The 18,723-nt window shown below is 40.0% G+C and overlaps 1 protein-coding gene across 20 annotated transcripts in view; it reads left to right on the top strand.

The window, feature by feature from the left end:
* Window positions 1–18,723, top strand: part of LOC118337894 (receptor-type tyrosine-protein phosphatase delta) — a gene marked incomplete at its 5' end in the record, with an annotated part of 344,600 nt that overhangs the window by 318,634 nt on the left and 7,243 nt on the right. For 7 of the 20 annotated variants that reach the window (XM_035675039.1, XM_035675038.1, XM_035675036.1 and 4 more), the window contains 9 exon segments: window positions 743–903; window positions 2,906–2,917; window positions 3,855–3,967; window positions 6,025–6,066; window positions 6,641–6,738; window positions 10,014–10,137; window positions 12,960–13,135; window positions 14,963–15,082; window positions 15,188–15,342. In XM_035675039.1, coding sequence (XP_035530932.1) covers window positions 743–903; window positions 2,906–2,917; window positions 3,855–3,967; window positions 6,025–6,066; window positions 6,641–6,738; window positions 10,014–10,137; window positions 12,960–13,135; window positions 14,963–15,082; window positions 15,188–15,342 — 1,001 coding nt within the window. 20 annotated transcript variants of the gene reach the window in all.

Genomic DNA, 18,723 nt, shown 5'->3' with positions numbered 1-18,723 from the left:
CGTCGTACGTGCAGTCCACCTTATCTCCGCTGCTGCAGCTAGTGTGTATGTGTGCACGTGTCTGTCTGGATGGAAGACCAGAAAGCTGTATGATTAGGCAGCTGCAGGAGTGATGATGGATTTGATGAGCTGCAGGGTCTATAGTCCTTCCTCGCACTCTCTCAGCTAACCCCGAGTTCAGGTAGAGCAAAAACGATAATGACGGACGGAGGGAAATCTCCAATTTGCCCACTGAAGCATATATTTTCTTCCCAGAAGACCATTTTTTTATCTTCTCTTAGAATGTGAAATAGTTCAATCAAGGCTCCTGTATAGGAAAGATATTGAAGATCATTTTGATTGGCCAAACTGCAGCTTAGCAGAAATTACACAGCAAAACTTTGAATTGGCTTTTAATTTCTATTGTTGGTCATGCGGTCTTTGTTAGAGTCTTGTTAGATATGTACGGTAGTGGGGATAAATTAATTGAAGTCTTCCAGTAGTGCTTTGAATATCTTGAGCTCCTTAAATAAGTCTGGTTCCAATGTGTCCTTCAGCGTTCAGTTCTGGATGTTGATGTAACTTAAGGTGAAAAACAGCTCCATCGGTGTCAAAGGAACATTGTGACACACTGACATGAAAACAGCTTAAAAATCACCAGATACTAGATAAAATGATGGAATAATGAGCAGGATGAGGTCTAACATGTAACACAGATTCTGGGATCAAATATTGATCAGTGATTTGTTTTTCCCTGGCTCAGATCATGTACGCCACGAGCCCCTACTCCGACCCGGTTGTGTCAGCCGACATCGACCCACAGCCGATCATCGATGAGGAGGAAGGCCTCATCTGGGTGGTTGGCCCTGTGCTAGCAGTTGTCTTCATCATATGTATCGTCATTGCCATCCTCCTCTACAAGAGGTGAGGATATTCAATAATAATCTGCGTAAACAATTATAAAAATAATGAATAAATATTTTTCCCACCAAGTGAAGTAAATGCACAAGAATTACCTTAAAACTTAATATGAATACTGTGCATACATTGGCACACATTCACTGCAAGGGGATGATGCAAAACATGTTCTATTGGAACATCATTACATATTGATGTGCCTTTAAAATTCATGTATAGCCATTCAACATTTATGTATGACAATTGAATATTTAACATCCATGACACCAACACACTACACCATATAAATGTACAATTAGCACATTTGAATGCTAACACTAAATGTAAGATTTTAACTAAAAGCCTGAGGCGTATCCGCGACCCTCACTCTGAGTATCACAAGCACACTCTAAATCTCAAATGAGTAAATCCAAGCATACCGCTACCAAAGCTGCCATCAAATGCAGACGCCCACAATCCTTCACACAGACACGTGCGTTGACTGAAAGTTAATCAGACACATCCATCTACCCCCCCTGCACGCACAAACAAGCACTCGCAAACACATGTAAAACTGTAGGAAACACTTGCGGTAGTGCACTTTCACACTGAATCAAAACAGCCTTTTTGTCTGAAACCCCCTAGTGGTAGCGAGACCTCGTGGTGTCACTGCTCATCAGTCAAGCGTAGGAGGGGAGAGCTGTGACTATCTGCTTCATGTCACTGCATGTGTGTGTGCAGCTTTAGAAAGGCCCTGGGGCCTGGGCAAGCATCCCAGCTACCGCAACCCCTCCCCTATTACTACTACCCATTCCGCAAGAGAGAGTAGCTCTAGGTCCAGACTCTGACCTTATGCCGCCCTGTCACACACATGCACATATCTTTTATGTATGCGTCCACGCAGGCTTTTTCCTTCCTTCACCATCGTGTCTCTCGTCACCTTTTACATTATTTTCTGCAGAGTTCATTCAATCAAATGTCCAGTCCTAAGCAGAATTCACAGTAGTCCTCAAGAAGTAATTTTTGGACGGTAAGATTAGTAAGTGAAGAGTCAGCACAAGCTATAATCAGTAACAGTACCAATACTGAAGACAAAAGATACATCAATGGCAGTGTAATGTAAGAGGTTTATGCTTACAGCTTTATTCTGGCTCTCTTTTACACCTTATTGTCCTTGGATTCCATTCATATCAAGTTTTGGGTGGATAGTACAAAGGTGAATTGTAAGTGAACAGAGAGCGTTTGTGCGGAGGGTTTCAGAGTTTCCAATTGTGGCAGGAAGTTTTACACATCAATTACCAAGCCAGTGTCACCGCCACGTTAGGGAACATTCGGTGCATAACTAGGAGATATTTCTCTTGTCGAGATCAATTTTTATGTGACAGAGTGCTCCTCTTGTGCAAAAGGGCAACAACCATGTTATGTTGGGCTCTGGGAAAGGACATGGAGATAACAATGTGCAGCTCAATCTGCTACCCAACCAATACATTGTGGTAATTTTTCTAATAAACAGGTTTTAAAAAATGGCAAAATACATTTGGATGCAGTATAAGCATCATAAAAGTATGATCCCTCATATTGTTCGCATTTATACCACATGCATAGATTTTGAATATGCATAGTTCTTGATTTTAATAAATGCAACAGTGGTAGGCTTATTTGCGGAAAAAGACAGCCACAGCAATTAGGATTCAAGAGATGACTTTTATGCTTGAACAAGAAGCAATCAGCTGAAACTGCTCGAAATAGCAGAGATACAATGTACAAATCTTGGATGCACCTGGGAAACTGTAGTATTTGAAACAAAGAGCCCCAAGGCGGTATAATTGAGCATAATCTCTGAAGTGAAGCATCACTAATCTTGCACGTAAAGCAAAATTGAGATATGATTGGTATCGTTTGTCTCCTATGCACTCAGTCATTCGCTTATTCTACAGGAAAGTTACTGGAATTCTCCATTATATAAAGCCAAAGGTCTTACCACCTAATGTTGTGTCGATATTTCTTTTCTTGCTGACCAATGGAGCAGCAAACCAGACAGGTAAGAGTGAGAAGGAAGCAGAGAAAAACTAACTCCCTTTAAACCTTTCCCTCTCCCTGCACTGTACATATTATATCCAAACATATCAAAATTGGTCGCCTAGAGTTGATGTCATTTGTGAAATCATGCTATGTGCTTAATCAAATGTTAAACACGTTACTTACCTTTATCGATGCACAAATCTTTTTCTATTTCTAATAAACTTAAAATTCACAATGTCAAAATCTCCACCATATTTCCATTATACTTTGTAATTACTGTTGACCTCCTCCAAAACATGGGATCCATGTCAGTGACCAATGTTGCAGTCAAATCGAACTGCCGTCTATGAAATTAACACTCGATTCATACGGCATCTTTTGTCAGAGGTGACAATGTTGTTCACTAAAAATATGTGAAAAAGAGAACGTCACAGACAGATATAGGAATCTGCATTCAGAATACTGGAAAATAAAGTAACAAAGAGCAGTACAAATAAGAATACTCTACAACATTCTGCAACTCAGAACAATAGTCCTGTATTAAATTATACCTTTGTGTATGTATATATATTGTTGTTTTTTTAAATACAGTACCAGCACCATGATAATGCAATCCAAATAATACCCTTAACTGTGGCTTCAAAATGACTGTACAGTTGAATTGACACCCCATCTGACACTATCATTGAAAAGTGAACATAGCTTTGGTAAAGGTAGTATTTAAAGGGCTATTGTATTGGATTGCATTATACTGTGAAGTGTTGATATTATTTAGTCCACCCCCTGTAGTCCTATGTACTGTAAGAATGTAGTGCTGTCACCTCTTTAATTACATATTTGCCTGCAGTATTTATTAGACCACAAGGCAAGCTTTGAGGTTATGCAGTTGTACAGAGTTTTGAGCACCAAAAGAAAGATTCATCAAAAATAATTAAATTGTGCTGTTTGTTCTGCAGAAAAAGAGCAGAATCTGAAGCTAGGAAAGGCAGTCTCCCTAACAGCAAGGAAATGCCGCTGCATCATCCCACTGACCCCGTGGAGCTTCGACGTCTCAACTTTCAAACGCCTGGTATGTATTCCAAAGGAAGCCAGAGACGTACATCTCCTTAACTGTGAATTTACAACTGAATATGGTGAAAAGGGATGCCACTGCTACTGACTGCTTGCTTAAAGGAATGATGTATATTCACAATTAGCGTTAAAATCATCCATTATTTGTTAATTTGCAACTACCACAGGCACTGAAGCCTCATACTGTAACGTCCTAAAAAGTTAATTATCTTTGCGGCGAGATTGGCATTAAACAAGTGAGCAGTTTGCAAGAAGACAATGGACAGGTGCTTAGAGAAGGCACAGCGGGTCAAAACTGACAGTTTCCTCCCCGGAGACACATCTCAGTGGAAAGTGAAGAGGCAGAAATGCAAGCTTGACAGTTTTGTGGCAGCTGTCATCTTCCTCTGCACCTGCGTTATCCAGGTCATCAAGACGAGTCACGCTTACTCAGAATAGTGCAGTCCTGCTTGGATGGTATCCTGCTGCTAGAAGTCACAGGATGCTGAATTGTGGAAGGTGAGAGAAAATGCAAAATGTGCCATGGCTCTGGTGTACCATTTTGTATGCAAGCCAACGCAAAAGCGACAGAAAAAAAGTGGTGACAAGTTGTAAACGCGAGTGTTTACTCCCTCTGACCTTTAGTGCTGAGGTGAGTGGTGGTCAGTGGTCATGCCTTGGCTCAGTCATGTGGCGGTTTCTCGCCTGGGGGAAACAATGGGAATCACAGTCCATTTATCACCTGGAAAAGGAGGTATGCATCTTTGCCCCCGTCCTGACCGAGAGAGACACACTTAACTGCCGTTTGAGTTCCTCTGGCACCAACTGCTTTGGGACAGGTGTTCAGAGACTGCCAATAATGTTGTAATATCAAAGCCATATTTTTCAGGTCAGCTAGTATGAAAGGAGGATGAATTATCCCTGCAGGCTCATTTCTGAAAAAAGATTATGCATATTTATGAAAGCTCTTCAATGATGTTAGGACCATTACTGGCTGTTTCATCCTGGCAGAAGGGTATTTTTCCTTTTGGCTCAGAGTGATCTCAACCATCCTCCCACTATTTCGTTCGCCTCTCAAGCCTTCATTTTCAACCCCCCCTCCCCAACAGCCTTTCTAAGAGCTGGTATCTTGGCTCTCTCACTGCTCAAAAAGGACCAAAAATTTTTTTTCTACCACGTGACCACTTCTCTCAAGTCCTGAAGCGCCTCTACATTAGACCACCTCTCTTCCCCTACTCTCTCCACCCTTTCTTTCACCTCTTTACCCCTCAATGGACATTTTCATCTTAAGGATGCTTGATGTTTGAGCGACGGCGTGTTGGAAATGGTACTTTCATTGTCCCCCAGTGGTGGAAATGGATTTTGAGTAGAGGGGCAGCAATAGAAACACCCTTTGCCGTCTTTCAGAGAGCTGCGAGAGTGGGTGGGAAAACGAGGCATAGCTTCCATTAGCTAATGCCCACTTGTGCCAGTGACCAAAATGAAACATCACCTCAATGTTGGAGGGAGAGAGAAAGAGAGACCCAACTGATGTGTCAAAATGGTGCCTGAACTCTTTAAGTTGCAGATCTTTGGCCACAGGCTGGATTGCAACAGAATGAACAAAAAGGTGCCTTAGTGAACATTATTGTTAGAACCCTAACCTACATCGAAGCTCTTAAATATACTGATGACACATATACCTCGACTACCACCCATATTCAACAATGTCAACTCTACATTGTCAAAGTCAAGTGAACTTAACTGCAGGCTGAAACTTTATGCTGCAGACTATGCAAGTAGTATATCACCATGTCAGCATCCTCAGGTTAAAATGAATGTCAAATATACTGCGGTTGCCCGACTTTGGTTTGTGCTGCTAGGATGTTTATTCCCTGTGCACTTTCTTATTTCTGTGACATAAGCATGGTGGCATAGCCAAGCTTCTAGCATGATGATTTGTATGTTACTAATGAATGTCCCATTTAGACTACACATAATCATTCAACTACTTCTTGTCACATTTGTGAAGAAAATAGTCATCACATTGCTATAACATCTGCAATGTATTTAATTACACCGCCGTTTCCTCCACAGGTTCAGGTGCGTCCAGTCACCCCAGTAACCTCCATTTGTCAAGTTAGTTGGTCTCGATTATGCATTTGACATTATTATTTTTTTTTTTTTTAGCTTTAATTCCCTTCTTTTCCTTTTTTCTGCCTAGTCTTGTACTCTCATCCCCATCTAATCCATCTGGTGTTAATGCTATGTCATCGCAGGAGGCGGAGTTTGAAATGACAGCCTGAAAACATGTCATCACTCAAAGCACATGTCAATCTGGCTTAACATTTTGAATGTTTCTTTTTTTTTTTTTGGGTTGTTTGTTTAATGGGATGTTTGTTTGCGTCTGTGTCTTACTCTCATGCTAACTACTCCACGGCAGCTTTCTGTTTAAATAACGTTCTTCTCTCTCAATAGGGAGAGTCCCAGTGGGGCAAGTGTGCTCGATGACTTCTCATTGGCTTCTGTGTCCATATTCTCTCTATGAGCATGGCCGCTGCTTTGAGTGAACAAACTAGCCTAACAAGATCCACTCTTCCATTCCCCCTGTTAAACACACATGCTGCTTATCTAATGATTCACTGTTGGCTTGTGCTTGGGTGATGCCCTCTTACAAGATCGGTGACTGACCTTCAGTCTGTTTGATTGACAGGTATGGCTAGCCACCCTCCAATCCCAATTATGGACCTGGCAGATCATCTTGAGCGCCTGAAAGCCAACGACAACCTCAAGTTTTCACAAGAATATGAAGTAAGTGTCCCAATATTGTGAATTGTGATAAATGTCATAGCAATAAATGTCATAGCAAGAGTGTTGTGGCATAAATACAACAATGCAACATATTGTCTAGCAGTATACAGGAGCATGCACCAGGTGCTCAGATAAACTGATTTCAAATTACTGTCACTAGTTAGTGTGGTGGGCAAAACCCACAGTCTTGCATTCAATGTTTTCCTGGAAGCCTAAATCCTATCATTGCATGCCCATGCCAACCACACAGCAGTTCAAGCGAGTCAACAATGTGTCAACTTTCACTGATGACTGCCAAGCAAGGGCAGAGGTCAGAAACTACTCTCATGAAAAATATTTTCACCAGACAAACTCAGAGATCTAAAATCAGTCAGTATGCCTTTTTCACGGCGGACATTTTGACATTTCATAGCATGAAACGCACAGGTTCAATTAATAACATAAATAACGGCTGCACTCCATTTCCAGTTCCAGAACCCTGCTACTGTGCCTGCTGGCTCACTGACATGACTTACTAAGACACTTGACTGGAAAAGAGGCCTTCATTAATGGTATTAGTAACACCTGTGCTTTTCCTGCTATGACAAGTCAAACATGTCTGCTGTGAAAAAAAGGGCCAATATGACTAAACAGAGTAAAAATGGCGTCGCGGAAACCACAACATTCCAAAAAACCTGTATGAGAAAGTATATCTTAATTACGTATTTTCTTTAGTAAAGGTGCAATCACTGATTATATCTGATATACATATGGTAAGGAGCGGTAAAACACTAATGACAGCACAATACACCCAGTCTGATTTACAATGCCAGTGCTGTCTAATTTTATCACTTCAGCAGATCAAGTATTTGTATATTCCTGTTACCTGCTCAGTTGATGACATTTTTTCCATGTGAATTAATCTTAGAAAAATATTAAAATAATAGCACTAAAACTCTGAGGCATCACTACACCTCGCAATACAAATGTGTTGGATGGAGCAAACAACATACTAAACATTCAGTATACTATATATATAGAAGTATAATCAGTACTGTTTATCCTGGAGAAACCTAATGCTTTACTGATGGAAGTGACTAATGTGCTACTCGATTGAATATTTCAAAGGCTACAGTTACAGTAACATTCTTCCGTCATATCTACACTTTGTCTTAAGTCTCACTCTGGAATGTATGGCCACTAGCTAAAGCACTAAAAATTTATCATGAAACAAAGGTGTTATAATTATGTATCGTGTGATGAGGCCTAGAAGTCCTTAAAGTTTAAGCACCCTCAAAACCCTGTGGGCTGTAGCCAGACTGTGTAAATGTTTCCTTTATAGTTTCTTTGCATTGGAGATGAATTTATGTTTGCAGAACACTCACAGAGCCTGAAAAAAATTTGTGAGCAAGAGGCCCTTTCAGGGGCATTGTGTGAGATGGGAACGGTCACCTTTTCTCTGCCCATTTCTCTCTGTGGGTCCTGCAATGGCTCCAAAATCTATGAGGTCACCATATGGGTGGCTGCCAAGCTGCCCAATCATTATTGCAGCTTAAGTACATTGAATTCCAATTTCATAGTGCTTATTCGAGAGCAGTGGAAAGCAATTTTGCGAGCACAATGAAATAAAGATTTTTATTATGAGCAATGTTGCAGCCCACTGTTTCAACATATTTTGATAAAATATCAGGCTTAGCCAGTGGTTTGTCCCCTGTATATTGCTCCTTTAGGTGACTTCTGCAGATAAAGAACTCAGTGCTGAAATGTATTATTTTATTCACATTGAGCTCATTTGCTCTTAAATACCTCTTTATGTATTTTACTGTGTTCATAGTAATATTATAAAGATTGCCATCATTAGACTAATCTAAAAATGAATAAAAGCAAATTTTTGTGTTTATTGCTCCTATAAATCACTCTAAAGAAGGCATAAAAGTATGACCATATTCAGATCTATCTAGATTATAAGCAAGGTCAATGTGGCTGTGTGTTGCAATGTGTCCTGTTGCACTTCTGCAACTTTCAGTGGAGATTAACTCATAAAAGTAACCTGTCGTCATTAAAAACAGCAGCACAATATTTTCAGTGTAATGTGAAATGGAATGCTATCTTTCATGTCTTTGTATTTTCCCTTTGTGATATTATATTTTATAGTTCATTTATTGCTGATGAGGGACCATTATCAATCTCCGCCTTACAAAGCTGAAAGAGGGCTCGGATAGCAAATTCTGTTGAACTAGTCTCAAGTGTGGTATTCTAGTCTGTGCCATAAAGTCCTGAAAATCAAATGAGGAAAGCCGATGGAACACAAGCTTTTCCTTTGTGACCAGTTCAGAAGGTATCTTTTTGTATTTATATGTAGCGGTTATTTCATGCCAAGGACATCACATAGTTCACATAGTTCTTAACAGTGAACTATCCGCTTTTAAGTCCAATTTCCATCAACAAACACTTTTTATCTAAGATTTCCAGACCAAAAGGGTCAACTTAGTTTGCAGTGTCTGTTGACACCCCATTTTCTACAAGATATTGAGAGGCCAGAATAGATTCTACTTAAATTAACTGAAAAGAGTTAAAGTCTGGGTTAGACTATTCATCAGCTAAATCAGCTTTCAGTAAGATAACAGTGATTTCGTTTGGACCCAATAACATCAAGTATTTTATACCCAGAACACAACATATATTTCACAGTCCTAACTTAATTTAAGAGTGTCCTCGTTTTGTGTGTGGAAAGTGGACACCCACTCATTATTTTAGTATTCCAGCATTCATATATATACATATACAGTGTATATGTCTTAACCTCTTGGATGCTCAAGAGCTTAAGATGAAGCAATATTTTATAACCTTTCTACAAAGGTCTAACAGCAGCACTAAAACTCAATAGTATCCTTCACATTAACAGAAACTACAGTGTGTTTTTAGCCAAATGTACAGAGACACATTGGAGACACAAGACTAAATTCAAAGTTTTTACTTATAATAAACTGCCTTCCTCATAGTCTTGGGAAAACAAGGGCTTGGGAAAACAAGGGCTTGGGTAAATGTCTGAAGATATACAAGGCTAAGTATGCCCTTGAGTTTCATGCATACTTTTAAAGAGATTTATTTAAACTACAATAGATCAGATTTCCAGTTGCTCTGTGGTGAAAGGCATCAGTAGTAAGCTTTCTGATATGGACACCTCATGGGCGATTGTCATAGAGTAGAACTCAATCTTAGCAATGAACTATTGTAACATGTTCATATAGTGAAAAATATTCCACTGTAAAAACTAATTTTCTTCTACTTCACAGTCCATCGACCCTGGTCAGCAGTTCACATGGGAGCACTCGAACCTGGAGGTCAACAAACCAAAGAACAGATATGCCAACGTGATTGCCTACGACCATTCCAGAGTCTTGCTGTCTGCTATTGACGGTATGCCGCCCACCAACATCTTCCCTCCCAACTACTGTATTGATTACAAAGACAAAGACAAAGCCTGTGCAACTATCGTTTAGACCTCAGGAGCGCAACCACACTGTACTTTAATATATTCCTGTACAAGCACTCTCCTTTCATGCCTCAGGCCCTTGCAAAGAAAGAGATGGCTGTAGAAAAGGGATATTTACCCATATAATGCTGAGGCAAGCATTTAAATCCGATTAAACAACAACATATAGTGAGAGAAGTAAGTTTTACCAGAATCTATTTAAATATGTGTTAGCCCATTTGCTACCTGGTTGAACCTGACAAAACAACTCACAAAAACAACACACAAGATAAAGTGCTAAGGTTACACTGGCCAGAGTGATACAGTCGCCAGGGTGTTGCTAATAGCATGATATGGACAGAACTCAGTCAAGATGTGGTTGCAGAGCTCTAGACATCAGGGCTATTTTTTTAAATCTATTTTTCCAGATTCACCGGACTCGAACCAGTCCAGTAAGAGTCTTTGGCACATTATGCAGTACAGCTTCTAAGGAATAAAAGGCAATTTTGAAATGGCTAGTTAAGTGCTGGCTCCTTTAACAGTTTATTGGATTAAACACAATTGCACATACACGCACAGCTATTAATTAACCATTTCCATTCAGCTGCTCCCATGGAGGGCGAAGGAAAATAAACAAAGTAATAAATGGCTAATGTTACAAAAACAGATAGATAAAGACTTAGAGAGCCCTTTTTGCAGTCTCTCTGAAACAACACACAGCTTGAGTGTTGATGGAACTCCATTAGCCAGGCATATAAACACATCTGCACAACCACATTGGAGCCTTTGTGCTATAGCAAGCGGGTAGTTCTCAGCCAGGGGGACATGAGGGACTTCCTCTTTTCCTTCTAAAGCTTAAACAAAGCCTTTTGGCAAGCAATGCGTCTATTGTTTACTCTGATTGAGTTCTTTGAATAAAAAGGGATTTGGGATTTGACATCAGAATTTGAAGACAGCTACAGTACTTTCAGAATTTATTGATGTTGGGATGGATGAGTAGAATCCTCGGAATACAGGCGCTCTGAAGCTCGAGTACGTCTGTGGACTTGTCGTGATATCACTGATTTTGCTCCACTTCTGATGACTGACGAGGCACCTCTTGCCAAGTTGCCTGACCATACAAAACAATTTAGCAGGATTAAACTGGTATCTAAAGTTAATCCCTAAAACTGTGTCTGCCCTTCATTTGCCAAAATTGTACAGTTTCTAATTTCAATTAGTATGTATTGTTTTTTGTTAGCATGATCCCTGCACCAAATCTGTGTTCTTTTTGGAAAGTTAAAGTTATGCAGGACCTCACTGTTTTTTTCCATCGTTCTATATTTAGTGTGGGAGCTGTCACAAGCCTGTTCTTATTGAATTAAAATAGCTATACTTGAGTCACTGGCCTCCTGTTCTTCAAAGAACATTTAATAAGAAAATCTAATCGAAATCTAATGTGACAACTTTATAAATCTGTCGGGAGTAAAGTGCAGGAAACTGAGAAAATGTGAGTGTGGTCATCTGCTCATAAAAGCACAGTGTCTACACTTGAACATACTGGTACTATTAAGAATCCTCATCTTTAATATCATTACAATGTTTCCCCATAAAGTTGTTCTATATTTCTGTTGAGATTCCTTTGCTTTTCTATGAGGAGTACTGAACAACACTGTAGCAATGTTAATTTCTCAATAAGCAGATTGACAGAGAAAATTTTAGAATTCACACAAATCCTGAGTGACGGAAAGCATAAAGGCAAAATTCATTTGCAAATGTGTGTTAAACAACTTGCCTCATTCTCATTAAACCACGGTAATGTCTCTTTTTTCTTTTTGCTTTTCAATTTGAAAATGCACTGGGCTTAATTGTATTTATCCCTTGTCCATCACAGAAATGTACAGCCGCCTTGCTGTGTGGACAACTTCAACAGCAAAAGAGAGGGGCGGGGGGACATTTGAAAAAAAATAATTTGGGTTGGTTTTTGAATGTGTTCATATTCCATTTTCTTTTCTTTTTTCTGTTGAATAAGTTACCTGGGAGTAAAAGGGAGTCTGGGGGAGAAGGGGGGAGAGGAAGCAGTTGGAGTGAGGGGATTCTCTGATACGTGACGTCCATGCAGATGAGACTTATCTTGGTCGACCATGTGTGCATGAAGCCCCTAAACTGCCAGTCCTAAAGCATTGACTAGCTGTCAGCTCTGTCTCTTTCGCCTGGATTCGAAAAGGCTGCTGTGCCTTTCATTTAATATAAGCAAAGGGAAGGAGGAGTGAGGAGGGGAGGGGGAAAATTGTTTTGCTAGGTTTTTGTTGGTTTGTTTTTCTCCATGTGAGGTGATAGACTTTTACAGACCGAGCTTTATCTGTAAGTCAGTTGCAGATATAGAAGAGGGACACACAAACTGTGGATTTAAATGTGGTGTTGATAGGAAATACAAATCCTTATGGACTGTAATGCTGCTTCCAAATGTGACTGTTTTATGCTATTTTTCAATTTAATATTTAGAGAAAACACAGAAGATTAGACAAAGAGGTGTCCCCTTTATGTGGGGGAAAATCTGACATTATCTTAAATAACTTTAGAGAAAATCAAAGTAAACTTAGAAAGCAACAAATGCCACTATATTGTTTATTACATTAGACAAAGTTAACCATTTTTTTTAGATATCTCTTTTTGAACTCCGACTATCTAAATGTCCCTGCTCTCTGCAACACAGTGGTGCCTTAGACAAGATTTTTGCATTCCAACTCAGCTTGACAACTCAAGTCACACCCCGTCTCCTTTTTAGGTATCCCTGGAAGTGACTATATCAATGCCAACTATATCGATGGCTACAGGAAGCAGAATGCCTACATTGCCACCCAAGGATCTCTGCCAGAGACATTTGGTGAATTCTGGAGGATGATCTGGGAGCAGAGGAGTGCCATCATCGTCATGATGACCAAACTAGAGGAGAGGTCCAGGGTAAGAGACAGAAATACAGATACAGCCATGTTTCTCTAGAGTGGTCTAGTGTATCTCTAATGAGTTGTGTTCAAATGTAGAAATTGTTTGTTTTTTTTAGCTTCAGAATGTATAATCCCAACTCATAAAAACACAACAAATTATTTAAGTGTCAAAATTGCAATATTAAAAGCCAATTATATAATTTTCCCAGTCTTCATTTGACACAAAAAAATTGCAGTTGATGTCTTCCAACTCTGTTCACCCTCTATTAGTGACCTGATGTGCAACCCTGCTTAATTTGTACAGTATGTTGTACCTTTGTCCCTCCCTACATGCCTTCGTATTTATTCTCCAAGAGAAGCCAAGTTGCATTCTGTTACCCACTGATATCCTCGAACCTCTCTTTACACTTACACTTTCTGTTGTTGCTTAGTCCTGACTGATTAGTGGCGTGGCTCCCTTCATTAGCCTCTGCTGAAGGCACTGGATTACAATCAGTGATAAAAACACTAGAGAAAACAGCATTACCCAGCTGTATGCACTCACTATTCCTTTAAGGTTGATGTGGTCGAAAGGCACTTTCTTCGCTCTCAGCCTCTTGCACATCTCACAGTATTTGACTGAGCACATGAAAGCTTGCACAGACTCCATAAGCTACTGACCTTCACACTTGTATGCCTATTCTAAGAGCCTGGCATAGTGTTAACAGGGGTGCTGACCCAATCCACAGAGTATCCGTACAATCTGCAAAGCAAATGCATTGCCGTGGCTGCTCTCTAACATGGTAGACACTGTAAAAAGCATGATTCCTCAATTAAATTTGGTCCACGCTGTCAAGTGTGTTTCACTCTATAGATGCTTTGTGATATAAGAGTGCTTCTTCTTGGCTCTAAAGTAAAGGTGTCTTGTGAGACATCCCACCCTCGCTGACCCTGCCATACCATTATGTTGTTTGACATTTGTTGTACATAATGTGCTTTTGTTTGCTGCCAACAGCTCCTGTCTTTCATATTAATCATATCATTCGCTGGGAAGCACTCAAGCTGTATTTATATGTTTTGCATATATATAAAGCTTGCGTATTTGCAAGTAAACTCTATTATGAATCATTTCATTACTCCTGGTGTTACAATCGCTTCATTACTCCCGGTGTCAATGCTATAACAACTGCTTAGGAAATGAAACTGGTGGATGGTACACTTGTATCACTGGAATATTCAAATATTTAACAACTGGTGTCCAGTTGTAATTTTCAACAGTCACAGAGCATCAGGACTTGTAATGCCATGATGACATTTTGATTGTGTTCAACATAGTGCTAAAACCACATCAATTTTAATGGACAATATGAAGAAAAACAATTGAATTGGAACCCAGCTATTTCTTCCCCAACACCAATAGTGCTTCCCTTTGTCAGCTAAGCAGTAATGCTATAATGGAACAGTGTTTTATTGGCCGTTAACTGGGAAACAAAGCTGTACACTCGAATAGCAATAAAGCTGAGCCGGTAATATGATTGGAAACTGTGGTTACCTTTGTAATTATAGAGTATGTCAGGACAATTAATAGCACTGTCGGCTCTATACAAATATCTCAGGCCATTTCATTGATTATGAAATCAAACATAGTCAGCAGTAGTGGCGTATCTGGTTATTTATTTTACCATTATTGTATTGACTTTGTGCATATTTGTACTTCGTAAATACACCTTAACTGGATAAAGTTTTTTTTTTTTTTTTAATACAGAAATGCATCAAGACTAATCTGCCCTAAGTACAGGGCAGAGTGCGTTCATATATATTCCCATCTGGACCTTGTCTAATGTAATATTGCTTTGCGCTGCAGGTGAAATGTGACCAATACTGGCCTACTAGAGGGACGGAGACGTACGGCCTCATTCAAGTGACGCTGCTGGACACAGTAGAACTGGCCACATACTGTGTCAGGACATTTGCACTTTTTAAAGTAAGGAGCATTTGGATTTTGTTGTCCTTTTAGACCCCACAGTAACTGTCAAGTATCTGATGCAAGTCGTTTTGGTCACTAACCTTTCTCCACCTTCATATTCAGAATGGCTCCAGTGAGAAGAGAGAGGTGAGGCAGTTCCAGTTCACAGCCTGGCCAGACCACGGGGTGCCAGAGCACCCCACTCCGTTCCTGGCCTTCCTGAGACGGGTGAAAGCTTGCAATCCTCCAGATGCAGGGCCCATGGTGGTACACTGCAGGTAAGAAACAACATGGTTTCACAAAAACATACCAAAGCATGAAATTGATTTTGTTCTCTCCATTTGCTGTAATGAATATATGAATACTTAAGACAAAATACAATACATTCATGGTTATTTAGAGGTTTATATGTTATAATGGAGATTTAAAAAAAAAAAAAAACAGATCAGACATGAACTAGAAGAAATGTCGCTCACAGAAGACACTTTAAATCTGAAGGTGCTTTCAACATCACAGAACAGAGTGTATGAGTGTCATTGCCTTCAGCAAACCTAAACATTTTCTCCCGCACACTGACACTGACACAAACACACGCAGACCTGCCGTGTTCCTTGCTACACCACAAGCATGTCGCACATCAGTAGCCCACAAGTTGCCTTGGTTTATTCCCTTGGGTTATTGCATCTGAAACAAATAACTTTCACTGTCACGCCAACTTCACTTCCCTCAACTACATAAGCGGCCAGACTCCCAGCAGAGAGGCACGAGGATATAACACAGACTTCTAGCTCCTCTCAACTTAGGAAGTCATCAGAGGCTTCGTACAGAGAAATCAAGTGACTGAAGGGGGAAAAAAGGCAGTACAAATGAAGAAACAGCGATAGTGAGTGTAATAGATACAAACTTGTGTCAGGAAGTGACAAAAAAGGGAAGGGGGATTACTGAAGAATTAGAATTACCACATGCTGAAGTTAATTAGAGCTAGTTGCAGAATCGCTTCAAATTGAAAATCCTGACTTTTTACAATGAAGCAGAATGCAGGAATTACTGTCACTGCGCAGATGGGAGTTTTTAATTCCTCTGGCTCCCTATCAGATGCAGTCATTTCCAAGCTCCAAATCCTTTGAGAGACATTTCCTCACTTCATGTTTGACCAAAATTTTTAAAACAGAGCCATCTTTTATATTTGTGTACTTGCAAAATAATGTTCAGTGTTTTGTGGTAAAGCAGAGATATACTGTACATTTTGCAGAAGCCATTTATGCACATGCAGAGAGGCCTAAATAAAAGAAGAAAAATAAACTTTTGTTGGCCATAATTAACAGCATGGTACAGTCTCTCGAGTGGTCGATTAATTAGTTGGTGCACCAAAAATTGAATTGCAGCTTACAGCCCCATGTATGAACGTGCTGACGGTTAGGGACCATACAGACATAAAAATAAACAATCACAGGCACCAGATTTGTTTGTGGTGGCATATGAAGTTGAAGTTAGAACCGTTTAAAATAAACTGTACACTGTTCCCAGTCTCTGTAAAATCACTAATTAAAAACATAATTGTCATTATCTACTGACTATAGTACACACAGATCCTTCAATATAACCACCCAATAATTTTATCCTCCACGAGTGTCCATAAACTATTCTTCTGTCTTACAAAACAGTAACAAATGACTCAACCTACTGCAGAATTCTCGTGAATTACTTTCCATAACAATTCATTTGATATACACAAGGCTGCATTTTGATGACGATTTCAGGAAGATTAGCGGTGAACCATGTCTTACTTTGTGCATAATTCTTTTTTCTATCCTTCATCATGAAGTAAATTTTACAAAGCCAGAAAGTTAAAACAAGTGTTTTGTATGTCATTTATAGTTTTTAGTTGAGCTTATCTAAATAAGCTCAAATTACTCTAGAGAGAAGAACAAAATATTAAAATTTTTATTCATTGATTTATCTATTTGCTTCAGTGACACAACTTTACATGTAAGCCAGACAACTAATGATTAACTTAGGGCCAAGGAATTTTGCGTGCACGGTTTCACCACAGGCGTGTTTAACAATAATTATCTAAATGCATTCATGTGTTTTCACTGCAGAGCTAACCCTTCTGACAAGGTGAAATCACAGTACGTGTTCAGAAACCTACCTCCCACGGACACTATAGCATGTTTCCTGCTTTCCTAGTTCCTGCTGTTTTTCACTAACCCATAGGTCAGGGACTGTTTTGCTCTTCTAGCTGAAGGGCTACCCAGGCGTTGTGAGGTGGTGAAAGAGGTCAAAAGGACATGATTGAATGTCGTGGAGATCAGTGGCCTCTCCCAGTGACTTGGAAGGGAAACTTTTGATAAAACAACCCACAGTTTCAAAGGATTCAACTAACAACCTAGCAATTTTTAGCCCTTTTTTTCTTTTCTTTCCATTACTGTGCATGTGTATTGTGGTAACCAGCACATAATGTAGTACTAGTCTACTCACCTAACTGCCTTTAATTACGGTAGTTAAAAATGACAAGCGTAAACAGCCAATGTTCTAGCAAAAACAGAAGCTGTGTATTGAACCATTTTTAGGCAAAACTTCATGTTTCAAGCAAAAGTGACAGTGGACAGCAGAAAACTGGATTATGCTGCTTTTCATCGTGAAAAACAGTTTGAGTTAGGGAGCAACTGCACCCAGGCGAATATGCCTGCTCACAACCCTGCCGTGAGACAATGCTAGACCACAGCTGGGTGGAAAACAGACCACACCTGGTCACACCTGGCTGTGTTCATGGGTTCAACAGACCTTTAAACCCAAAGTGGTCAGTGCAGCAATGTTTTTCCTTCATACAAGATTTGGCTGGAGTAACTCTTTAACACTGGCTTTTTCCACCATCGCCATCGAAGACCTCATACGCCACAAAAGTCTCACCAGTGGGTTTAGTACCATGGGGTCGTACAAAACATCCCTTGTGGAAAAATTAAACATGACCTCAAGCCATACCGAGTTTACATGCTCTTCCAGTCGTGATTCTAATACAGGGAAGGAAAGGGATGACTCAGGAGTGCTGCCGCAAAACTCCACCTCCCTGTCATCATGGCATAGTTGCATGCAAGCGGAATTGTCCTACTGTTGTTGGCATGTCACAATAGCAAGCATCAGCAGTCAACACTCTCCAGTGGTTTGTGAAGGAAAGTGGCAAAACTTACAAAACCCAGTTAGAGGGCAAAGCCATATGTCCTGAGTCGGAAATGAATTACTTTTTTGATTTACTTTCCACACTTTTAAAAGTATTCATACACGCAAAGGACTAAAATTACTATTGACTCCATTAACAGCAACGCAGTGATCCCATTGAGTTTAAGTTCATGTGTGTGTGTTCAATCGGCAGTGTAGGGAAATGGTGACAGGTTAGCTGACGGCAAGAGATTTGTTAACAATACATATGTAATTGCTTTCACTGCTGCTCATGCTTTATCTTCTCGGGACTCATTGCAGCTGTATTTTACACTGCACATTCTCTCCCATCCCCTATTCCCTAAACTCCTGGAAAGCATATTAGTCTGACACTTAATGTGTGCCGACGTCCAAAGCAGCTGGTCTTGACTGGCTGAAAAGGCAGTGTCAGGTCATTAGTGCAGTCAGTCCGCCAGCTCCCCTTCAACTGCCAAATGTTC

Source organism: Morone saxatilis, unplaced genomic scaffold, assembly GCF_004916995.1.
Source record: "Morone saxatilis isolate NCDOM2014 unplaced genomic scaffold, NCSU_SB_2.0 Contig4, whole genome shotgun sequence".
Classification (NCBI taxonomy): Eukaryota; Metazoa; Chordata; class Actinopteri; family Moronidae; genus Morone; species Morone saxatilis.
The sequence above is the reverse complement of the archived record's forward strand: the minus strand, read 5'-3'. Positions and strand labels throughout refer to the sequence as shown.